At 33.6% G+C, this 26643-nt stretch overlaps 1 protein-coding gene across 11 annotated transcripts in view; it reads right to left on the bottom strand.

The window, feature by feature from the left end:
• The window catches only part of Obsc (Obscurin), a 350811-nt gene that overhangs the window by 50805 nt on the left and 273363 nt on the right, over positions 1 to 26643 (bottom strand). For 10 of the 11 annotated variants that reach the window (XM_072543243.1, XM_072543203.1, XM_072543216.1 and 7 more), the window contains 9 exons: positions 25950 to 26237; positions 25099 to 25219; positions 24913 to 25037; positions 14017 to 14385; positions 10521 to 10538; positions 8731 to 8957; positions 6948 to 7115; positions 5012 to 5198; positions 85 to 490 (listed from right to left, as the gene is read on the bottom strand). In XM_072543243.1, coding sequence (XP_072399344.1) covers positions 85 to 490; positions 5012 to 5198; positions 6948 to 7115; positions 8731 to 8957; positions 10521 to 10538; positions 14017 to 14385; positions 24913 to 25037; positions 25099 to 25219; positions 25950 to 26237 — 1909 coding nt within the window. The remainder of the gene's footprint in view (positions 1 to 84; positions 491 to 5011; positions 5199 to 6947; positions 7116 to 8730; positions 8958 to 10520; positions 10539 to 14016; positions 14386 to 24912; positions 25038 to 25098; positions 25220 to 25949; positions 26238 to 26643) is intronic. The other variant, XM_072543208.1, reaches the window with a different exon arrangement.

Genomic DNA, 26643 nt, shown 5'->3' with positions numbered 1-26643 from the left:
TAATTACTCTAAAGTAATTAAAAGGACTTAATTAACTTTACAAATAATAAACTTGATAAATATAAAGAATCATGTTTTCTTTACCAAGAAATTGTGGGCGCTGGAAAACCTTCGGCTTTAACTTCCAACTTAACGGGAAATCCTTCAACGACCGTCTGAGGGAAAAGTCTTTGAATGAACTCAGGTTTGATTGGTTTCTTCTCCACCTCGACCTTAGCATCACCAACTGCCTCTCCCAATTTATTCGTCACTAACAGTTTGTAGTTGCCGGCGGTTTCTGGTTTCATGATGTCTACAACGAGAGCTATCCTACCATCAGGATAATTCTCGAACCTCACGTTAGAAGAAGCACGGACTGGGACTCCGTCTTTCAACCATTTAATTTCTGGAGGTGGATAGGCTTCTACTTTGGCTTCTAGGCGGAGACTTTCGCCAAGAGGTACTTGCATGTCCTTGAAGCATTTGAGGAACTTCGGCCTCTTGGGTTTGGCTAAAAACATACAAATAGATAGTTAAAACCTCTGTATAATACTTTTAATACCTATCCATTAAGGAAAATTATTGTAATTAGAGTGGGTTGTGGAATTTATATTGGAATAACACTGGCTGGTATATCAGCCATTTCACAAATAATTAATGTCAGTTCTCTAAATTTATTATTTATTTGTTATTACAGTATAAAAATTGTCTACGAACATCTTATTAAGAAAATTGTAATTAAAGATTATTTATCCATTATTCTGTGAAAGTAGCTAAAATACTAAATTAAGATATTTTTATTGCACAGACTATTCAAATTAGGGATTTTTGGAAGTTTCTCTCTATGTATGGAGAACGAATATTTTAATATATCTTTTTAAGATCAATAATTAATAAGGAATAATTAAATTATTTTTAACTTTTAAAGTGGCTTCTAACTTTAATTTTAAAACTAAGTAAACAGTAGCAAAAAAGTAATGGATGACTAACGAAATTTTGAAACTCATAGAGAAAAGAAGAATGTACACGCACAGAAACGGAAATATGTACTGTACATATGGAAAAATTGAATAAGAAAAGAGAAGCAAAATAATAATAGTGCAATTAGGAGCAAAAAATGATAATTTTGATCTTTATTAGACAATCAGATAGATCATATCCTAATAGATGCAAGACATTCTTCCGACCTCATGATTGTCAGAAGCTACCGAGGTCCAAACATAAATAGTGACCACTTTCTTGTCTTGGCAAAAATCTCAGAGGAAAAATTTCAAACGTAAAGAAGAATAAACATATGAAACAAGACAGAATTAATGTTGATAATCTTCGCATTGAAACCGTTGCGAGAGAGAATAGGAGACAAATGGATGAGGAAATAGAAAGCCTGGAAGCGGGGGAAAATGTGAAGAAATTGTGGGCAAAATGTAGAGGAATAATAACTGAGAAGGCATAGGAAATATTGGGGAAAACCAAACCAGTTAGACAAAATGACTGGTTTGACAAGAATTGTCAAGAAGCAACAGATAACATAAATAAAGCATACCAAGACATATCAGGGTAGATGCACATGAAGAGCATAGGAGGAATACCGGACCCTAGGAAGAGAAGTAAAAAGATTACATACAAGAAAAAAAGACAATTTGAAGAAAAGTAGTTCAAGGTTCAAAGTAGGTTCAAAAGTAGAAATCACAACAAAACTCAACTCAACTCAACAAACAAAACAAAATAAGTAAAGAGTTTAAGCCAAGAATAAAGAGCTGTAAGGATGGAGAAGGAAATATCCTAAGTGATACGGCCTCAATCTTGAACCGATGAGTTGAATTTTTCGACGTAAAATTTAACGGCCATTATATCGAAGAAGCAGATAACACCGTAGCAGATCGAAATAATTGGAATCTATTCAACTCAAAGGAAAACCACCTACAACTGAAGAGGTTACACAAGCCATTAAAAAGCTTAAATATAATAAAGCACCAGGAACTGATCAAATTTGTAGTAAGCTCTACAAAATGGTGGCGACGCCATGCTACAAGCACTGCATCAACTTTTACCTCTTGTCTGGCAAAATGAGACTTTGCCATGTGAATGGTCTCAAAGCGTAATATGCCCGTTACATAAAAAAGGCGATCAGCTCCAGTGTGACAACTACAGAGGTATAACCCTGTTAACAACTGCTTACAAAATACTAATAAATATTCTCTACGAAAGGCTGCAAGTTTTACACAGTTGGCATAGTTGGAAAATACCAGGCCAGATTTACTCCAGAAAAATCAACAATTGACCTTATATGTTCAATAAAATAGATCCTCGGGAAAACATTAAAATTTAACATTGAAACCCATCACCTATTCGACGATTTCAAGAGAACAGTACTATACCAATCAAAGCATGAGAATGCCAGAAAAACTCATCCGAATAACAAGAATGACAATGTCTAACTTAAAAGCCAGCGTTAGGATACAGGGAGAAAAATCTAGATCCTTTGAGATGAAGGATGGACTCAGACAAGGGGATGCCCTGGCATGCCTCCTATTAAACATTGCCTTGGAAAAGGCAGTCCGAGACACACGAATTAGAGACGGAGGTACTATTTACAATAGATCGATAGAAATCTTAGCAAACGCTGATGACATTGACTTACTTAATAGGGCCTAGCTAGTGAGACGTTAAACAATATTTCCTAGAATTGGAAACGGCGGTGAAACAGGTCGGTCTAGTCATCAAGGAAGACAAAACCAAGTAAATGTTGGTTACTAAGGATCCTATAGCAAATGAGAAACGGGAAACAGCATTTGGAAGTCATATCTTTGGCAGCTAATGATGATGATTAGACAATCAGGGAATTAACGGGTACGGACAAAATAAAAAAGAGTAACATATTGACATATAAGACAACTCTTCAGATATATCAAAAAATAAGTAAGCAATTAAATTAACAAAAAACAACAAGGCGATAGGCCAAATTTCACTAGAGATAATAAAATTAATAGAAGGAATTATTCCTAAGGATTGGCTAATATATACTTTCCTTGCATTGCCAATAATTTAAATAAAATAGTTAAGATCACAGAATAATCAGTTTAATGAGTCTTAATCAAAATATGCTGCTGAAAGCAAATCCGGATAAATTAATGGAGATCCTTGTGCCATCCAAAGAATGGAATAGAGCCATCATCCGAAAAAAAGCCGAAAATACTGCAAAAATTACAGTGAAGGAATGTTCTGTAGCATGACTTTATGGACAAGTACTAAAACACTGAATTGGAGAGTAAGTTAAATAAAGCATGAAAAAGAGTGGTATCAGTAAAGGTAACATTAAAGCTGTGATAGCTCTATACTCAGGATGTACCAGCGCACTCAAAGTAGGCAAGACGACATCTGAAAATTCTCGAATTATTAAAGGCTTAAGACAGGGATGGTCCTTAGGGCCGCTAATATTTCAAATATACCTCGAAGAAGCATTCAAACTATGGCGACGGAAATGTGTCCAAATGGCAATAACGGTGGGTACTGACACAATATACTACCTCCTGTTTAGGACGATCAAGTACTGATAGCTGCTGATATTGACGACTCAAGCTATGTGCTAAGGAAATTGTTCGAGGGATACGAGAAATGGGGATTAAAAATATGTACATAAGACTAAATATTGGGCTGCAAAATATGTTTTCACAGCTGCTATGACCTCATCGTTTGATGAAAAACGCTTTGGACTCATGCATTTCTTTAGATATTGAAACAGATGAAAGTCATTATTAGCCAAATCTGGTCAGTGCGGTGGATGTTCCAACAATTCGAACTTTAATTCATGGATTTTAGTCATTGTCAAAATGTCAAAATGCTCATATGATATGGTGCATTGTCCTGGTGAAAAATAGTCCTTGACTTGGATCAAGGATTCAAGGCTTGTACGAAAACGTTTAAATTAAGCAACCCCTCTTTCTACTATACTAATTGAAGCCGAAGAGTTCTTACACACTTTTAACATACGTTCATAAATTTCTTTTGCTTTCAAACCTTCCAAAAATAAAAAAATCAATCACTTCACGATACTTGATTTTTTCCATTGTAAAAAAATACCTTGACACGTCGATAAGGCTCGTAAACAAATAATGAATTGACAGATTGAAATAAAACTTCACATACGTTCATACAAAGAGTGTACCAACAACAAGATGCGATTTGCAGAGGACAATGTCCTAATAGCTGAATCTAGAACATCCAGAAAATATGGTTGGTAGAGTAGTAGACACCATTGAGAAAAATGGTTTATGCTTAATATAAAAAGACACAGTGAAAACCACAAAAACTGTACCAACACCAATAAACCTTAACGATACATGGAGAACAAATGAAGAAAGTTCAAAAATAGGAATATCTAAAAATATTCATTAATAAAGATAATGAGCACACTGAATAACTTAAGGCAAAAATATGACAAGCAAGAAATACATTTAAAAAAATAAAAAGATTATTCGGTAGAAGAGCCATCACAATAGCTTTAAAAATAAGACTGCTTAGATGCTAGGTTAAAAGAGGTATTCAAGAGGGACTTTACAAATATATTAGAGGCGTTCGAACTATGAAATTAGAGGCTTACAGTAACACTGAAAATAAGCTGGGTATAAAGACTGTTGAAGTGTTAAAAAGAATGGAAGAGGATAAGGAAGATTTAAATACCATTAAGTTCAGAAAGTTTCTTCTCAACTTATAAGTTGCTTCCAGTAATTATAAAAGGAACAATATAAGGAGGAAGAAGTTAAGCAAGGAGAAGTATTTCCTAAATGAATGGAACTTAGATTTGGTTTAGATGTAATTCCGTTGATTTGTTCAGGGCAGCTGGATCAAAGGGCAGATTGCCAAAATGATTTCTAGAGGATGATAAGATAGCACAAAAAGAAATAGAAATTATTATAATCATATTACAGTGGGAATGATCTAAATGTGTTTCTGGTATAAAAATATGGAATATATGGTATATATTATGGAACATGTGTTTCATTGGTATAAAAATTAATGTATATTTACTTACGTGTAACGGCTACTGCACAGAGACACGCTGATTCGCCATTTGGATTCTTCACGACTAACTTGTATGCTCCACTGTCGGATGGTTTGCATTTTTCGATTCTTAGTTTAATTGTTCCATCAGGAAGAATACTTGTTTTAATGTTTTCGTCGTCAGGAGAAATTGGTTCTCCGTCTTTGAACCAAGTTGCCTGAAAGTGAGATATTTATTTAATACAATCGAATATAAGAATATATAACTTTGTTGATTTAAAAACACAGTGCTACATTTATTTGTCATTTTCCCGTTTCACATATTCTTATTTTTTTTTCAATCAATATATTTATTGACCACTTTCTTTCGGGTGGTATTCCCATGACACGTTACCATATTAAATACTATGTCTCCAAGTGCGATCTAATATGTATGACTAGTTGACAGAGGCAATCTCCATAGATAGAGGTGTGAGACAAAAATGCATTTTGTCTCCGGTATTATTTAACATGTACTCTAAACATGTCTTTGAGCAAGTACTAGGATAGTACTTTGAGCAAGTACTACAACATTAGATATGCCGACGAAGCAGTGGTTTCCGCAGATAGCTTGGATAGTTTACAAGTAATAATGTCGCTCTTTATTACTTTATTACAGAATCAAACTGCCAAGGTAAGAGTTGACAACAAGTACTCCCAAAATATCAAAATACAGAGAGGAGTCCGCCAGGGTTGCGTGCTGTCCCACTACTTTTCAATGTCTACAGTGGAGCGGTATTTCAAAAAGCGCTCTCAGACTCAATAGAAGGTATATCTATCAATGGAGAAGTTTTGAATAACTTACGTTTTGTAGACGATACAGTAATAATGACAGATAACAACAATGATTTACAGAACGTAATGCAACGCCTTAATGAACGCTGTCATGAGTACGGGCTGAAGATAAATTTAACGAAAATTAAATGCATGATCATGACTAAATCTGCACATGTAAATATCCAACTGAATATTGAAGATACTGCAATTGAGAGTGTTAATAACTATAAATACTTAGAAACATGGATAACATCAGATGTAGACCAAACCAAAGAAATTAGGACACGCATTGAAATAGCACGTGCATCATTCAATAAACTTAAAAAGTTTCTTTGTTGCCGGGATATAAGGTTAGAACTACGCCTGAGAATGCTTCGATGTTACGTGTTCTCTACTCTTCTTTATGGCTTGGAAGCGTGGACACTAAAACAAGTCCATCTGAATAAGTTGGCTGCCTTTGAATTTTGGTGTTACAGAAGAATCCTACGAATATCATGGATTCAAAGAATGTCAAACGCGGAAGTAACTAGAAGAATAGAAAATGAGGCGGAAATAATATTAACTATCAAAAGACGAAAACTTGAGTACTTAGGACATGTGATGAGAGGCCAAAAATACGCATTATTACAACTTATTATGCAAGGCAAAATCCGAGGAAAGCGAAATGTGGGAAGACGAAGAATATCCTGGCTTAAGAACTTAAGGGAATGGTTTGAATGCAGTAGTGCAGAACTTTTTAGAGCAGCAGTCAACAGAGTCCGCATAGCCATGATGATTTCCAACCTTCGATAGAAGATGGAACTTAAAGAAGAAGTATGTATTTTAGAGTATTGCAGTAATCTTAAAACTAAGTGTATTTACTGTTAATATAACAGTAACAAATAGTTGATATTTTAAAAATTCCTCACTTACTAACTATTCTGATGTTTTGGCAACGCTGTGGGGTTCTGACGTCGTAAATCTTGAATGACGTGCACGCATTTTTATATGAAAAATACTATAGATTCCCCTGCCGACTTATTTATCAATCTGTCTGCTTTGCAAGTTTTAAAAAGCACAGTGGTAAAAATTTAAATATATTTTCGCCAAGTAGGAAATCTTAGGATTCCTAGTGTTGTTTTTAAAAAAATGTTAAATTTTATGGTTCTTACCTCTGGTTTTGGACTTCCGTTAACCTTTGCTTTAAGTTCTAAAGGCTCGCCTTCATTAACGTCTAAGTTTCTGTCTAATTTTTTACCGAATGATGGAGGAGTTTGAAGCATCGTCACTCTTGATGTAGTTTCAGCTTCTCCTACCACATTTATAGCCATAGCTTTGTACTAAAAATCAATATATACGTATTAAAACATTCTATAAAGAAAAGTAAATTCTATTTTGTTTATAAAAGTAGCTATAGTATATTAAGTATAAAAGAGGAAGAAAGAAGAAGAAAATTAAACTTAAAGTATTAAAAATGAATTATATTAAATATTATTTAAAAAAATTCATGATCTCTTAAATGGAAGCAGATAACTTTTATCAGATATGTATGCAATATGCATACATATCTGCTGATAAGCAGGAAGCAACAGCCTGCTCGACAGTTACGGATAAGTAACATACTAATTGACCATGTAGAATCTTATGTGTACCTTGGCACCAACGTAAATGCAAAATGGGAACAGGCCACAGAAATTAAGGCGAGAATAGAACGAGCTAGAGCAGCATTTAGCAATATGAAAAAGCTCCTCATAAGCAGGGATTTGTCTCTTCCCCTAAAACTACGTCTAGTTAAATGCTACATTTTTCCGATCTTACTGTATGGTGTGGAGGCCTGGACGCTGACGGAGACGCTCACGAGAAAACTAGAAGCATTCGAAATGTGGGTGTACTGACGCATTCTTCGTATATCCTGGACCGAACATGTCACCAACACAGAGGTAATCCAAAGAATCGGAAAGGAGAAAGAAATCGTGAATACAATTAAACAAAGAAAGCTTGAATATCTAGGCCACATATTGAGACACGATAAGTACCGTCTACTGCAATTGATTGTCCAGGGAAAAATAGACAGTAAGCGAGGGCCAGGCAGGAGAAGACACTCGTGGCTCCAAAATCTGAGGAAGTGGTTCGGGCTCACATCGCTCGAACTATTCAGAAGCGCCGCAAATAAGATCAGAATTGCCATGTTAATAGCCAACGTTCGCAACGGACAGGGCACTTGAAGAAGAAGAAGAAGAAGTATGCAATAAGGAAAAGTTCTCTTAACCACATGGATGTGCTAAAGATTCTTTATTAATACTTACGCAGCAATTTCAATATTTTGGATTTTAACAGATATAAAGAGTTATAGTTCAGATAATAAGCCCGGAATAATAAAAAAGAGTGGAAGGAACTACTGCTGCTTATATAATGCAAGAAGGAATAATGATCATGAATATTCATTTATATACTAAACAACTAGATATAAAAAAATGAAAAATGGACACTTAAAAAAGCAAAAAAACTTAGGGTGCATTAAAAGGTCTATTATTGGTGAAATACGCATCTGGGACTGAAAACAACAATAAGAATATACAAAACCTGTATTTGACCAATAATTACATAAATAAATCAAAAGCTGATGCAAACATAACAAAATATGTCCTAAGGATAGCCAAGACAAAAATATTAAGAACCATAATAGGGAAAATAGGACATAGTCTGATAGGAGAGAGAGCAAGAAAGGAACTGAACTCAATATGTAACGAGAATGGATGATGATAGACTAGTTAAAATTGTTAAAAGCTAAACTAACCAGGATGGATACTACTAAGAAGACTACCAAAGAGATGAAAAGGGCTATTCATTATGAAAAATGTAACCCAGTTAATATAAGTTATTAACCTAATGTAAGGAGAGAAAGAAACAATAAATAATTGTGATTATAATAAATGACTAGTAATCAAAACTTACAATTCCTGCTGTCGATTCGTCGAAATTTGTAATAATCAGCTTACTAGTAACTTGTGCATCTGAAGTTGTGACTATCTTACGGTTTTCGTCTTCGACGATTGGTTTTCCATTGAAGAACCAACGTATTTCTGGTTTGGGTAATCCATCAGCTCGTACCATCAAAGTCACTTCTCCTTTGTGTTCAACCTGATCATCGACCAATCCAGTGATGAATTTTGGTCTTTCCGCTACAAACAATTTTTTTTTCGTCACATATTTGCTAATACAAAAAGTTAAGAGGTGTTTGTTAAAATGTGCTCATGAGTGTTGATGGTGATATCCCAATAAAGTTTTTTTATTATTACCCCCATTATTACTCATGTATTGCTCATTAGTTATGGATTTTGAAATATAATATGGCTATTCTGACTTTATTGACTGCTGCCCTAAAATGTCTTGTAGTAGATAGATTAAACCATTTTCGTAGATTGTGCAGTAAGGATATCCTTTTTGTTCTTGCTCCGCTTTTTCTGGATACCTTGACTTGTAATACGGTTTGAAGCAGGTTACATCGTTATATAGATACTGTCATGTACTGCGCATTATATGATCTAGATATTGTAGTTGGTGTAGTTTATTGTTTATGATTATTTCGCGATTTTCCTCATTCTTTGTAGAACCTCTTCATTGGTAACTCACGTCTATAACACTACATCACAAACGTCTTGAGTTTTTTCTTCAAGTTCAATTCCACTGCATACCGAAGAATAGAGAAGCCGTACTACTTTAATATGCTAATCTTAATTTTCAAGTAGGTCGTGACCTTTAAAGGTCTCTAAAGTCTTATTTTTCAGTAAGATGTTTTCATTGGGCATCTAAATTCTCACTCAACAGTAAATAATAGTATCGTATCTTACAAATCTACTACTTTCTTCTGCTACTCTTGATATAACTGCCCGACAGACGCTGGGGGCTATCTGCGAATATAACGGTAGCAGATAATGAGTTTGTTGGCACACCCCCACCACCTGTACAAGTCTGACGTCATAAGCCTCATTAAGTCGCATTTCATGTCACTGTTGTCAGTTATATGGGCGTAGCTTGTGAGGTCTGTATCTTGAGATGTCACAGTAGGCGTGGGGAGGGTATTTTAAGCAACCCATTCTTTGCTGACCACGTCATCTGCATAACGTGTGTTGTCCAGTAGTTCGCCATTTATGGGCATTCTTTCGTCAATATATCTCAAGGCAAAGTTAAACATGTTACTCGAATATAAACTAGTATATAAACGAATAAATGGAAAGAGTAGACAACCCTGTCGTGCGTCTTTTTTTATTTTTATAATTTTTATAGTTTATTATGCGACGCTCTTTGCTCTTGAGGCCAAATAATATAATATTTTCATTAATTCGTAATATTTTCATATTTAACAGCTTAAAGGTTCCGCTTTGTTAATCGGTGATCTGGTATTGACTGTTGTGGTCCGTATTTTTGTGAAACTTCTGTTGTCACACGTTTTCACCATATTGTTTTTATTTCGTCTTTATCAATTTTTTGTGAGATTAGATAAATAATTAAGTTTATAACTAACATAAATGGCAAAATCCAATGAGTAGATTAGGTAGAATGTGGTTTTATCATGAAATAATGTCTGAACGTGATGTGTTTACGGTGTATAATAATGGTAAGCTCGATGTATGTGTTATTTACCATGATGTTAAAACCGATGTTAAATATATTAAATAGCAATTTGAAGGCATTAATAAATAATTACAGAAGCTTGGCGTGATTTTTTTTTAATTAAAACTTACTAGTTGGTTCTGCTTCCTCTGTAAAACAATTGTGTGTTAGGTCAGAAGTACTACAATAAAGTTAAAAGAGCAAAGAATACAAATAAATAAAATATAAAAGTTTTCTTAATGTAGCAGTTGCAAAGTGTGAGCTTAGAACATGTGCGTAAATAATCCGTTCGCTAACAGAAAATTAAAACAAGGCAAAAACAAAAATAATTTAAGGCCATTTCTTTCAGGAATACCTTATGGTATATACAATTAAAATAATATAATAAAACCAATTATCCAACTATGTTATGTATGTATGTATGTATGTATGATTATATGTACCAAAGATTAAATATTTTAGCAAAATAGCCCAGAACTTATTAAATCGTTTTTGTTCATGACCACCAAAGGCAGCTCTGTATGCTAACCACTGCAATGGTAAATATTTAGGAGACATTCCTTTGACTTTCCGAGTTCGAATTTGTATCAGTTCGAGTGTCTGACGAAACAGGGATGCTGAAATGACGTGATAACACTCTATTGGAGGAAAGACTGATGAAAATACTGATGAATCCTTCAGAGAGGGAGAAAACCCTCTTTAGAGACAAAGCTCAACATAACCAAATTCAACACCGTGTAGCACAGAGACTGAGTCGTTAAGAAACACACCTTTGTCGCACTTAATATAGAAAATTTATAGTCCACTATTAACTGAAAAGAACTATTTTGAAAGAAATCATTGATAATGCAGTAAAAAACTGATCAAATCTTTGGAATTTTAAATACGCTTTGCACCACTGGGAATGGTTTAATAATCAAATTCATGTAATTTTAACTAATGCAAAAGATACCTATTATATCGACACCTGATATGAGTAACATTGTAACTTTACTTACAATGTTTTTCAACTAAGGATTAAATAACATCTGTAAAGGATAACCTTTTATTTGGTCTAATTACTTTTATAAAAATAACCTCATTGTAAGTGCAAATTTTGAATCACTTAGTGCAAAAACATGGTAACCAATGTTACAATACTGAAAATTTTTATTATTGATATATATTTTTTTATAAAAACATTGTAACATTGCATACAATGTTTCTCTCGAAAAATTTATTGAGTAAGTTTGTACAACTTCATTGTAAGTTGTGATTGAGGAAAGCAAGGTAGTGCAATATTACTGTGAATAACATTCAAGTCAATTTACCAGGCTCTTCTAATCAGGAAGATGGTAGACAAGAAGTAAATTCTTTATTAATAACTGCTGAGTATGGTGAGCATGTCTTAAGTCTAAAAAACTCGCGTGAAAATATTAGTTTAGAATTTCAAAAAAAAAAAAAGAAATAATAATAGCACATATATCATTTACGACCTAACTAACTTTTACTAATAAAAATAAGGTACCAAAGGTTCACAGTGCATTACATACTCAAGATACATCGACAGCGGAAACTTCTACATGCGCCAAAGGTATAAGTTCATCATTAAATACGTCTGTTAAGAAAAAACAATACCCAAAAAGAAAAAATTGGAAAGGGAGAGGACAAAAAAATCCAAGTGTTTGGAAAATGAATGCCTTGAAGAAACTGTGGAACTTTGAGCAAGAATATACTAATAAAACTGTAAAATTAACTAAAATGAGCGAATTGGGATCTGGATGTAACGATAAATCATAGAAAATGTAAATCGAAATTATCTGAAAATGATAGACTCAATTTATTTAATAATTATTTGAAAATGGCTGATCATGACAAACAGAGCTCATATTTATGTAGATACGTTCCCAGACAAGAGAGAAAAGTTGCAAAGTTACAAGAGTCCAGAAGAAACTGGTAATATGAATATAATTTGCAGTTAGCAGAACACCAAGTCTAAGTTTGTAAGAAAACATTATTGGACATTTTTGACATAACAGATATCTAGTTAACTATGCTATTTAAAATAATTAACACCTGGAGATATGGAGAGCAAATGCTGTAAATGAAAATATTAAAAATTCTATTCGTGCGCATATAAACTCTATTCCAGCAAAAGAATCCCACTAGACAAGAAAAAAAACACTAAGATGTATTTTAATGATTCTTTAACGTTTCCCGTTTAATTGTATTCACTGTATAATTAATGAATGTAAGAGAATCACCCATGCATAATTTAGCCATCAAAAGCCAGTACAGACACATATTCAATACTTAGTTTATTATCAGCTTTTGGACAGAAATAAAATCAGTATCTCACTTGTAATCTACATAACATGAACGCAGTGAAAGACCAAATAGAAAAGGAATATACTTTACATATTGCAAACATATGGATGTCAATCTTGGACCCTACGACAATTCAGGAAAGAAGAAAGATAGACGCCACTGACATGGTCTGTTGGAGAAGAATGTTACGAATTCCGTGGATCGACCACAGGACAAATATTTTAATTTTAAATGAGCTAAAAGTCAGCACACGGCTATCCAAAAAAGTTCATTTCCAACAATTAAAATACTTTGAACATGGTATGAGAGCAGACACATAAAACATGGAAAGATTTATTATTTAAGGAAAAGTAGAATGCCGAAGATTACAACAATATGGATTGATCAAATTACAGGCATATGCAAAGACCTATGCATGAGTTAAAAGAAATGACCAGAGACAGAGATCTTTAGAGGCGGACAATACATGACATCACGATGACCACTACACTCGGGGGTCAAGATTGACGAGAGAGTGCAAACAAATGTGTCGGATGTGAACTCAAAAATAGTGATAAAGAGGTTTCTAAGAAACCAACAGTTGTGATTGCCTGCTTTATTTGCAAAAAATATTAAATACACCTCAATACAGAACTGTTTTGTTATAAAAGGAAGTTTAAACTGAATTATTTTACTATCTTTGATATTGAATATGCCGAATGTTACTGTTATGCAAATATAGTTAACTGTTCTATAATCTGCAAATGCTCATTTTGTAATAAATAAATCTAACAGATACTATTTTATTTACTTCTTGCTAGTATGTATGTTGTGAATTCTTAGATACTTGTTTGAGTAAAAAAATCACATTAAGGTAAAAGCATTAAAAAAACTAATAATAATCTCTTTATTTTGATATATACTCATAAGTTACCATTTATATGCACCTAATCAAAGAATAATACTTTGTTGAAATATCATTGTATAAACTACTTACAATGATCTTTACCTAAAATTCTTGAAAAACTTGGTATTGTAACTGGTCCTAAATCAGGACCAGTAATTTTAACAACTATGTAGTACGTAAAAGTGAAAAGTGAATGGATTAAGAAAACTACAAAAGATATCAAAACTGACGAAGTAAAAAAATAAAATATTTTTTTATAAATCGCTCTCCTCTAAACTAAGCAAAAGTGAGTTACAATGTTTTTCATATCAGGTGTCGATATAATGGCGTGAATCTTATTAATTGTATAAGGTTTACTGTAATAAACTATAAATTATGTAACTATTAACTTTTTATACACATGCATTATCCTCTTTTATTAAAAATTAACTTACTGATAGTCTTAAGGCGAGCTTCAGAACTAGCATCTCCCAACTGATTTGTAGCAGTAACCTTATAGTACCCTTCATCTCCCAATAGAACTTGTTTGAACACCAACTTGTAGGTCTTATTAGCTTTATCTTCAACGATCTTAATCAGATCGCTGGCTTGAACAACGACTCCGTCTTTGGTCCAGACAACTTGGGGCTCAGGGTTGGCCTGGATGACGACAGTGAACTCCGTCGCGTCTCCTGGAACAACCTTAACGTCATTAGGACCATCGATTTCAGGTCGCATGACTATTGAAAGATTAGCGCTACTTTCCGCTTCTCCCCACTTGTTCTTTGCTTTGATTGTGTACTTTCCGGTCGCTGATGTCTCACCTTGAATAAATATATTAATAATATAGAAATAATATATAAATAATCAATTATTAAGAAAGAACAAATTAAATAATGAAAAAATTATAGTTATACAGCAAATGTATTTTATGGCGAGGTACGTAAAATCATGTATTTTCGCTTTCGGATCACCGGCAATCCGATCGGAAGCGATTCTTTTGCCTTAAGTAATTCACTGTCGTATCTGAGAGGTATTTGTTACTGGAGGTATTTTTTAGTGCTATCTACTATTCAGACATATTAGTGCAGTCACTGCTTAATTGTTGCTAAAACGGGCCATTTTAAAATCTGCGAGACCAAACACTAACCCCAATTAAGGACTCAGGGTGATTGGGTTTACTCATGGAGGTTTTCTCTTAAATATATGTTAAAATTTAAGTATATATAAAGTGTTTTAAAAAAAAAAACAAACTAGCAGTGGCGGCTGGTGAGGGAGAACTACGGGGTGCAGCCCTGTAAACAGAAATTGATGTTCAAACAATTAATTGTATTTCATATTTCAGATTCACACTTTTTTGTTGAAACTTCATTCACTTTTTCTTAAATTTTGTTTATTTATGTTAAGCGTCCACACTATATTCGAGACTGATTTCATAACACCCGATAAACGCATGCGGTTACCATGAAAACAACACGCATTAACTATAATTTTTTTGAAGCACATCGCTCTACAGACACGGAGCTAAGGCGATAATACGGGTTAAGTATTACGCGTAATCCATTATTATATACGCAATTGTTTTGTATCGATAAAGTTAAGTTGAAGTCTTAAGAAATGACAATAAGGGTGTGTGAATTAATGAAACTAAACTTTGGTTTTTTGGGCGTGTTTTTAGGACTACTCGATTACACTAAAAGTATAGATTCCACGCAGTTTATTCACCTAAAAAAAGCTGAAGGATTAGAGGTACTTCAAAATCTGTACGAAATAAGCTATTAGAGTAGATATGTAAAGTATGTTATGTAGAGTAGGTATGTAGCAGATATGTAGAGAGTAAATTTTAAGTGAAATAAAACAGTCTTCATTTTTTGCACTAACAGCAGATGATACAACAGATGTTTCTACACAAGAGTTACATGTTACTACTACAAAATACATGAGAGATTGTCAAGATGCAAGACTCGCTCGAGAAGTTAATTGCACAGTCTTCCGATGGTGTTACTGTAATGCGTGGTTAGTTAATGTTAATGTCCCAGAAATTTTTAAAATTCACATTAATGTATATTGTTACGCGCACCAATTTAAAAAAATTATTGCAACAACAGCGCTAAAGCAAGTCATGAACAAATGAATTAAAAAACCATCGCAAACACAATGGAATTTTCAGTCTGTAGCGATAAAAACTGTATTTGAAAATTGAGACTGCATACCGGAATGTTTTAAAAATATTGAGTCCGAAAATCCTAAAATACAGGATGTCCAGAAACTCTCCTGACAAACAAAAACCGGAGATTCCGCAGATAATTTTAAGACGATTTAACCCAATTCACCTAGTCCGAAAACGCTTCCTAAGGACGCTAGAGCTCTTTAAAGATGACACCTTGTAAGTAGATTTTATCGAATACCTGTAGAACCCTTCTATTAAAAAAAACTGGTACGATTATTTATCCTTCAGAGTTGAATGGATTCTATTAATTGCGAATTTCTAGTACCGTTCATTGGCGTCCATTTTGGGTAGGTCAACGGTTATTTTAACGCATTACTTTTTTGTCTTTAACTTTTAAGCATTTGTAATACTAGATTATTAAATTTTTAGGTATTCTAGTACTAAAAGGCCCTGTTACTTCAAGACTGTAGGATACACCGTTTTCTAGAAAAATCGATTTGAAAATTTTTCGTTTGTCCGTCATAAAAGTTAAATTAATAGGTATCTTGATTAATTTTATAAATTACCTTTTGTTTCAATAAATGCTGTATAAAATTCGTAAAAAAGTTTGGGAAAAGAAGCAAAAAATCAATTTGAAACAAAATTTTATTTAAAGGGTTTTAAAAACAAATTATTTATTACGATAAAACGAAACTACGAGTAACACAAAAAAACAAGTATCAAACGTAGATAGTAACAAAAGATGCTTGATGTGATAACTGTTAGTCTCATTTATATATTTTTAAATACAATAATCTCAAGGATTCAAATCCGGCGACCTTGCTAGCCAAGCAACTGGACCGCCCCTTCCAATCCAGTGGCTTTCGTAGTTATTATCAAGAAATTCTCGTACATTCTTGTTAAAGTTGACTGGACAGCAGTCATGTAGAAACCATAAGTTTTGCCGAATATTTAAAGGCATATCATTTAACAAATCAGAGGTCCAAGTAGATAATCGTCAACTTCTCCTATCCAGACGTTTATGCTAAACCTATGCTGACGCTTAAATTCCTAAACAACGTGGGGATTGTCACAAACGTACGAATAATAATGTTCATTATGTACATTAAAAATTCCATTTTTTACGAAACAAAAAGGAAAATCTCCTTGTAGTACTACTTGTTTCTTTGTTAAATGAAAAGGATATAATTTTCGTTTTGTAAGACATTTCTCGCGAAAGATTTTGAAATTGTGGGATACATGGCAGAGTCTTCGAAAGCTAATTTTTTAATTTTCCCCAACTTTCATTAAAATAACATCTTCACAAGTTACTGTTACATCATTATGTCGCTCTATTTCATATTTTTTTGCGAACACTGAACTTGTTTCTTTTAATTGGAAAATTTTCAGTGTATCTACGTTACTGCTCGAGCGTTACACCTCATTTTGCAGTAAACTACATGCATATCAGCGTATTCCTCATTAGTAAATCCATTTTTGTTGAATTGAAATTGTTGTGTTTGAATGCCACAAAGTAAAAACTAAAAGAGAAACTTTCCGAACTGACAACAATTTGATCATGAAAAATGTAGGTTTAAATTTTGTTGACATTTCAAAGCCAACTAATACAAAAAATATTAATTTAACTTTTATGATAAAAAAACGAAAAATTTTCAAATAAATTTTTCTCGAAAACGGTGTATCTTATCAACTTAAAATAGAAGTACCTTTTAGTACTAGAATACCTGAAAATCTAATAATCTAGTATTACAAATGCTTTAAAGTTAAAAACAAAAAATTTATGCGTTAAAATAACCGTTATCCTACCCAAAACGGACGCCTATGACCGGTACTAGAAATTAGCAATTATCGAAATCGATTCAACTCTGGTGGTTAAATAATCGCACCAGTTTTCGTTTTTCTAAATGGAAGCGTTCTGGAAGTATTAAAAAAAAACTAATTGCAAGCAGCCATTTTCAAAGAGCTCTAGCTCCCTTAGGAAGCATTTTCGGACTAGGTAAATTGGGTTAAATTGTTTTAAAATATCTGAGAAATCTTTAGTCTTCGTTTGTCAGGAGAGTTTCTGGACACCCTGTATAAAACACGGAGATTCATGTTGACAGTTTTGAAAAATTAGTTAACATTAGAATAGCCTATCCTTTGCAATGAAAAATATGCAAGAATCGAGAGGACCGAAGAGACGGATACGGAAAATTTGAATTTATCTAGAATGGAAACGGAATGGAAAGTAAAAGCCTAGATTTAATAACAGCACTATTCAATAAGATATATGACACAGGTAAAATACCAACAGACTGGCTAAAATCAACATTCGTAGCATTACCAAAAAAATCGAATTCCTCACAATGCGATGATTATCGAATATTAAGCTTGATGTCTCATGTCCTTAAAACTTTTCTCAGAATTATCTATACACGAATTTACAAGAAGTGCGAGTTCCAGATGAGTGACACTCAATTCGGATTTCGAAACGGATTGGGAACACGAGAGGCCATTTTTGCTTTAAATATGTTAACGCAACGATGCAGAGACATGAATGTAGATGTATATGCATGTTTTATTGACTATCGAAAAGCATTTGAATGCGTTAACCATCAAAAGATGATCGAAATTCTGAGAACAACTGGAGTTGACGAACAAGACTTGCGAATTATCTCAGAACTATACTGGCACCAAACGGCAACAATTGAAATAGAGCACACAACATCCGAAGACATACAAATCCGACGAGGAGTGAGACAGGGTTGCGTCTTATCACCGCTAATCTTTAATTTGTATTCGGAGTCTATATTCAGAGAAGCATTAGACGAGGTCCAAGGCGGAATTAAGATTAACGGAATCAGCATAGACAACATCAGATATGCTGATGATACCGTCTTAATGGCAAGCAACGCAAAAGAACTACAAAATATAATAAATGCGGTAGTTCACCACAGCGAAATGTTCGGTTTACATCTAAACGTTTCCAAAACTAAAACTTTAGTATTTTCAAAGACACCAATAAACGTACAGGTGTATGCCAAGGGTCAAATAATAGAACAGGTAAATTCCATAAAATATTTGGGAACAAATATCAATAGTCAGTGTAAATCCAAAAAAAGAAATCCTATCAAGAATCGAACAAGCAAGGAAATCATTCATGAGCATTAAAACATTTTTTACAAGATCAGACCTTAGTCTACAGCTTAGAATCCGAATGATCAGATGTTACGTTTTTTCTGTCTTACTGTATGGCTGTGAAGGTTGGACAATGGACTCTGAAATAGAAAAAAGAATAGATGCCTTTGAGATGTATATATATAGACGAATGTTGAGGATTCCATGGGTACAAAGAGTTACTAATGTTGAGGTACTTCGTCGCATATGTAAACAAAAAGAATTACTAAGAATAATTAAAGAGAGGAAAATGCAATACTTGGGTCATGTGCTGAGTACAGGGCAAAAGATCAGTAGGAAGACGCCAGAACTCGTGGCTGAAAGACCTGAGGAGATGGTTCGACCGCTCATCCGCAGAGATCTTTCGCGCAGCAGTTTCCAAAACTACAATTGCCATTTGGATCGCTAACCTTCGAAAGGAGACGGCGCAATGAGAAGAAGAAGAATGGAAACAATTCGACCCCTGCATAAAACAACGTTGTAATTAACATTTTTGACGATCTTGAATTACAGTGTTTTCTTGTATAACTTTTTATACTTCATCCGTCAATATCGTCGGTGTGACGATACGGTGTGATTTGAATTCTTTACAGAATAATCGAGTAACCATAGATACAACGTTGAACCAAATCTAATTTTCGACGAAAATACCTTATCGTAGCTCAGTGTGTCAAAATAATTCTCATATTTCAAAAACTGTACCGTAACTGTTGTTAAAATTTCATTCGCTTCATTGGCTTCTAAGTTTCGATAATTGTGCAGGTAGATGCTACATATTATATGCCAATATTACGCGTCATTATTGTGAGGATAGTAGGGGTAAATATATCTAGAGTTTCATTACTTTAGAAAAAAAAAACAACAAAATTATATTTTGAAGAGACACTAAATATTTCTAAACTTTTTGATTTGAATACCGAGTGTTTCCTATCTCGACTACTGCAACATTAAGAGAGGACCTACCGTGAAATATTAAGCAGTGAATTTAACACAGAGTTTTTAAAATAAAAAAAGGCCAATGCGTCGTCTATTGTGTTTAGCGAAATGCACGCGAAGACAAAAATGCAGAGATGGATCCGAAGTACATTAACTACATTGCTAACAAGACTTGTAAGACAACAACTTAAGGAAATGGGTAAAGAGATCGCTAAAAATTCATGGGAAACTATAGTTGCTAGTTACGACTTGTAGAAAGTTCTTACCACACCTCAATCTGATCTGCCAATGTTTTATTACAAACGAAAATGATGTCTTTTTAATTTCACAATATTTGACATGGAATGCAATGAAACATTTTACTATATGCGGAATGAAACTACAAAAAAAGGGGGCTAAAGAAATAAGTAGCAGTGTTTATATTTTCGAAATAATTATATTTGATTTTAAAGAACTCATGACAACATCACTTTAGCATAGGCCGCATATGGAGCTCTATCAGACATCTTCAAGACCAACATGCCAAATTATTTGAAAAAGAAGATACTCGACCAATGTGTGCTTCCAGTTATGACTTACCTCACCGAAATACTTTCTTTAACCCAGGCTACAGCAACCAAACTTAGAGTAGCCCAAAGACGAATGGAACTCTCGCTACTTGGACTGACTCTTAGAGACAGAGTTAAAAACTAAGGAAAAAAATGGATAATTGTCACAGATGTTATAGAGCATATAGTATGGCTGAAGTGGAATTGGGCGGGCCATGTGGTCAGAATGAATGACGGGAGGTGGACCTAAAAGAATTACAATTGGGAGACCACGATCTGACATAAGAAGCAGAGGTAGACCACCTACACGATGGACAGACGACGTCAACAGAATCGTAGGGAATTGGCTGCAAGAAGCTCAAGACCAACATAACTGGAAGAAATTAGGGGAGGCCATGTCCAACTTTTGACGTAGAAGGCGTAAATTTTATAAAATCGTATAAATTGTTATAGATACATACATATTTTTGAAACAAATCCTGGAGCAGTGAATATTCAATATACTTTTCTATCAGATAAAAAAATTAAGTTAAATTAGCTACAGAAACCTATCTACAGGAAAGAAAAGCTTGACACCTTCTAGTAAAAACTTTTCTACGAAGCTAGATCCAGCATATTCATTCCATCTAGGGATACACAAAGCAAAATATGATGATCTGCTGAATTTATGATCAAAAATCAAAAATAAAAAGATTTGGGGGAGAATCCAAAAGAACTGGGAGATCAAAAATCTCCCAGTTGATTGGAAAAATACAATCAATCTAAACAGCGATATTGATATGGAAGACCAAAGAAATAAAATAAATATGTTCATTTTTAAATTAAATTCGAAATTTTTTTTAGGTTGCAATAAAATTTACATTTTAAAAATTATCTACTTCTATTATTCCTTAACCTACAACAAGCATTTATTTGTAATACATATTCACCTTTCCGATAAGAATGTTGTAAGTGCAGTTATAAGATTAATCGATGAAACATTATATTTATTTAAAAAACTGTAATTGATACAGTTGATACAGTTAAAAAACTATCCTCTAATCAATAATAGTAGGCCTTATTTTAACGAGAAGATCAACATTTATATAACTACTTACTTCTTATACAAAAAAAGTCCCATTTATATAAAAGGTAAGGGCCTGTACATACGAGGACGGTAGACCCGGCGTTGAGCACCCGTTAGCAAAAAGTGGTATCGTACACATGACAGCGCTTAGCGCCGCGGTTTAACAGCTTAGTCGACAGCCAGTACAGTTATGGAGTTAACATGTATTTAGTTATTACATTGTAGATTCAGAGAAAGGCAAAAACGACAAAGAAGATTGTGGGTGCACCTTGTCATTAAAGATAGATTGAATATGGATTATTTTGTGACTCTGTACCCAAAATTGAGAAAATACCCTCCAAAGTTTTTTAAATACTTCCGAATGAGTATAACATCTTTTGATGAACTGTTAACTTTATTAGAAAAATGCTTATCGCCATGTGAAAATGCAGTTAGTGATGGGATTTCACCCAAACTCGTTGTAACATGAAGGTATTTATTTATGTCATCAAATTTCTTTAAATTTACAGAAAATCTGGTTACACACAATGCAATTACTTTCTTAGAAGTAGTAAAGCAATATCATTCTTTTAATATAAATAAAAAAAAATAATAATTGAAAAAACTAAAACATAATAAACTAGAAAATTTTTTAAAGAAAAAATTCATTGAGTATTTATGATATCTATTTGTAAATGTCTGAGAATTTAGAGGATGTTTGCGAATTAATGCTTTCTATTTACGAATGTTACAAGTCATACAAAACCTTGCAGTTTTAACAGTATTGTGAAGGGCAATAAATTAATTACTGAACCCAAGGATCTACTTCAACATGGGAGAAATTACACACAGCAACTATACTTAGACAACACTAGAAGAAACTCTGAAAGTGAATATAAAAGTGAACCCTTCCCCAAAATATTGCAGTCAGAAGTTGTAAGGCCAATCAAATAGAGCAAATGGGGAAAAGCACTAGGCCCAGACGACATATACATAGAAGTTCTAACAATGTTGAGTGAAGACAATATAGACGCCTTGGTAGATCTTTTTAATGACATTTATGGATCTGGTCAAATACCACAGGATTGGCTTCAATCAACCTTTATACCAATCCCAAAAAAGCCAAACGCTAATAGTTGCGACCAATTCCGAATGATCAGCTTATTCAGCCAGGTCCTAAAACTCTTCAGATAATTCACACAAGAATATACAACAGATGTGAAAGAGACATTAGCTCCACACAGTTCGGTTTCAGATAAGGATTTGGCACAAGAGAAGCACTTTATAGCTTAACTGTCCTACTTCAGAAATGCAGAGATCAGCAAAAATATGTCTTTCTATACTTTATAGATTACCAGAAAGAGTTCGATTATGTTAATCATTCAGAATTAGTAAGATTGCTCCAGGAACGTTCGATAGATGAGAATGACCTTAATATCATTAAGAACCTTTATATGAATCAAGTGGCATCTGTGAGAGTAAGACTGGAATCTACAACATATTTCTTAATCGAAAAATGTGTACGACAGGATTGTGTTCTGTTACCCCTCCTTTTTAATCTTTACTCTGAAACGATTTTCGATAGAGCCTTAAGTGACACTGAAGATGGAATCAAAATCAACGGACAAACTATTGTAATCTCCGCTATGCTGATGATACAGTCATGATAACTGATAGTCAAGAAGCGCTACAACGACTAATAAATAGAATAACCACTGAAGCAGAACGACTGGGCTTGAAGAATAATATAGTCAAGACGAAGGTAATGGTGGTTAGCAGAACACGAAATATGCAATTAAATATAAGTGTAAACAATAAGAACATCCAAAAGGTCCCCAAGTTCAGATATTTCGGTAGTTGGATAACTGAAGATCTAGATCCAAACATAGAGATACGTAACAGGATTGAGCAAGCCAGAACAGCATTTACTAATATGAGAACCTTGCTAAGCAACAGCAGCCTTAACTTAACGCTTCGAGATCGCTTTGTAAAATATTACATTTACTCCACACTGCTATATGGTGTAGAAACCTGAACCATAAAGGCCAATGTGACGAACCGATTGGAGGCCTATGAAATGTGGGTATTTAGAAGACTACTTAAAATTCCCTAGACAGATCACACAACAAATGTCGAAGTATCAAATCGCATGGGCAGATAACGAGAATTGCTGCCAATAATAAAAAGAAGAAAAACTGCTTATCTGGGTCATATATTTCAAAATTCCAAGTACCAGTTCTTAAAGCTTATTATGGAAGGAAATATAGAAGGAAAACGGGCATCGGAAGAAAGAAATACTCATGGCTTAAAAACATAAGGGATTGGACAAACCTCGATGCCCAGGCACTCTTTAGAGCCACACAAGACCGAGAGAAGTATCCTAGAATTGTCGCAGATATCCACTAATTGGATAGGCACCATAAGAAGAAGATTGGCGAAAGGGCTGCTTCTGTCAACATATATTGAAAAAAGGATATCAACTGGGTAAAAGCGCGCACTTGACTATGAACATGTATACGATCATAATGCCTCTCCTGGTAACTAGAAGCGTGCTGGTAACGTGGCGTTTGAAGTATATTCTACGAGCACCACGTTTTGGATGACGTTAGTTCTAAATGAGCGCTTGCATGTGAACGATACCATGATCAAAGGGATTGGTATCTTTTTTTATCATTTCTAAAGAATAACTTAAATGCTAGTTACAACGTTTTTGTTTGCAGGGGTCGAATTGTAATTTGGTTGAATTGTTTACTGTAGCAGTATCAAAGGTTAAGATAGCTGTAATGATAGCCAACCGTCTTAAAGGAGACGGCACTTAAAGAAGGGGAACTAGGGAAAATATGAAAATATTATACTTTAAATTAAGGATCGTTTTGCTTTTAACAATCATCTATCTGGTGAAAATTTGTTTGAAGGAGAAAATTATCAATATTATAGAAAGAAACTACCTTTAGAAGACATGGATATCTTTTTAAATGCATTTCCCATAGTTGAAAAATGTGCCCTAAAATAGGAATTGACAATATTAAACTACTGCGCCCAGAAGTAACACAAGAAAACGAAAATGTACTCGGTTAATTACATACAATAAATTTAATACATAGTATCATATGGTTTGGATTCAAAATTTTATGAAATAACTAGTTTTGATTGTTTTAATAATGATGGCAATGACAACTGCAGAAACTACAATATGTTTCTCTACTTTGAAATTGATTAAGATGTTTCCAAGGAATACAATGTCTAAAAAAGATTCGCAGCGCTTGTCATATTGTTTATCAAAAAAAACTTTAGTTTCTGAGTTCAACGAAAAGATAAAAAAAAAACTTCAATCGTCAATAAAAACAGAAAAATTAAGTTTTATTTTAAGAAGTAGGCTTTTGGTAAGTACCTATTTATTTTTTTGTATTCTCGAATCAGCGACCCCTTAAACAAAATTATTACCGGCCGCCACTAAAAACTAGGTACTATTTACATCTTTTTTTTTCATACTTACATCTAGGAATGGATAATGAATAGGTACATTCCTTAAGTCCATCCTCAATTTCAGTGTCCTCCGATTCAAGCACAATCTTCTGTTTCTCAAATTCTTCATCTGAAATCTCTTTTCCATTTCTACACCTAAAATTTTATTAGAAATCCATGAAATATTAAGGATGTAGCACTTAGAACATCAACTTACCAGGCGACATCTGGAACAGGATCACCAACAATGACTGCTTTAAATGCTGCGGTAGTTTTCTTAACAATTGATTGATCTTTGAGAGCTTCCTTTATTTTAGGGCGTCGCAACTCTTTTTCGGCTAAAATAAAAGAAAAATTATTTATTAGGAAAGTTCAACAAAATAGTAATATAACCATTAGAAGCATTTAAAACAAATAACACAATATGATGATATTTTAGATAACAGTTTAACGAAGAAAATAATATAGAGAAAACTGAAAAGGAATCAATATATTTGAATAGTTAAGTAACCAGTTGAAATACACACTGATTATTTGAACTATTAGAACAAAATAAGATAATAATATATCAGGATACGCAAGCCGGAACACATTTACAAAAAAAAAAAACTTAATTGAAACATAAAAAAACTTGAAAAAAGCAACCATTATTTCTTAATAAGAAATATTTACTAGTTATGGTAAGAAAAAGACTTATTCGTAACAAAAATATGTAATAAATAAAATTAGTGTATAACAGTATTTTTTGATAAATTCAAAATAACTGTTTTGTTCAGTTAATATTTACTATTATTTCTATATTTCCTGTAATTAACTGTAAGTCTCTTGGAAATAAAGGCTAAATGTTGTCACAGCAACTACATGGCCGAAATGTGGGACGTAGACACACTTGTGAAAGTTTAAATGGAACCTGTCGTCATGATACCAGGTGACTACATCAGTAATAGTAACATATTCTGATTCGATTTGATGCATTGGGAAAGGAAAGACAGATATATTACATTGGAGAACAATTTTGGAAAAAGAACTTAAAGAGGTATAAGTCTAGATACTAGTACAATAACTTACGTGTGACATCTAAAACTGCTTGCTGTACCACCTTTCCTACAGGGTTACTCAAAATACACTGATACACGCCAGCATCTTTTAGTTCCAGCTTCTTGATCTCCAACTTGTACTCATCGCCGTTTTGTGAGATGTTCATTCTCAAGTTGCCATCTGGTTTCAGTTCTTTGCCGTCCAAGGTCCAAGTGGCCACTGGAGGAGGGTTGGCGAAGCCTTTTACGATGTAAGTGATGTCGAGAGATTCCGGACGGGAGCCGTCCTTCATATTGGTTCCCAGAATCATAGGCTCAGCTGTGGGAGTTAGAAACGAATTATTTTTTGTTTTATACCTTGTTGTGAAAATTTCTTGTTATGAAAGTGACTTAATTGACTATGTGAAGTTTTAATACAAATATTTACATACATGGAGTAAAATAAAGCTTGTGATACATATACAAGGTATATCTCAAAATTCACGTCCGAGCTTTATAGGCTTAGTTCAGGGTATTACAACAATCGATAAATACTTGCAATATACTTTTATCTAAACAGATTTATCTTTTATAGTAGGAAGACAATTAAGTTAATTTCAATGCAGGAAAAGAAATCTTCGGATTTCTACTAATTTTGTTATTAGAGGGCGTTGTAACGTCCTATATAATTATTTTTATAATTATACTTTTGTGATGGGTGAGATTTATTTTCAATCCATAGCTTC

This window comes from Diabrotica undecimpunctata, chromosome 1, assembly GCF_040954645.1.
Source record: "Diabrotica undecimpunctata isolate CICGRU chromosome 1, icDiaUnde3, whole genome shotgun sequence".
Lineage (NCBI taxonomy): Eukaryota > Metazoa > Arthropoda > Insecta > Coleoptera > Chrysomelidae > Diabrotica > Diabrotica undecimpunctata.
Note: the sequence above shows the minus strand (reverse complement) of the source record. Positions and strands in the feature narration are given on the sequence as shown.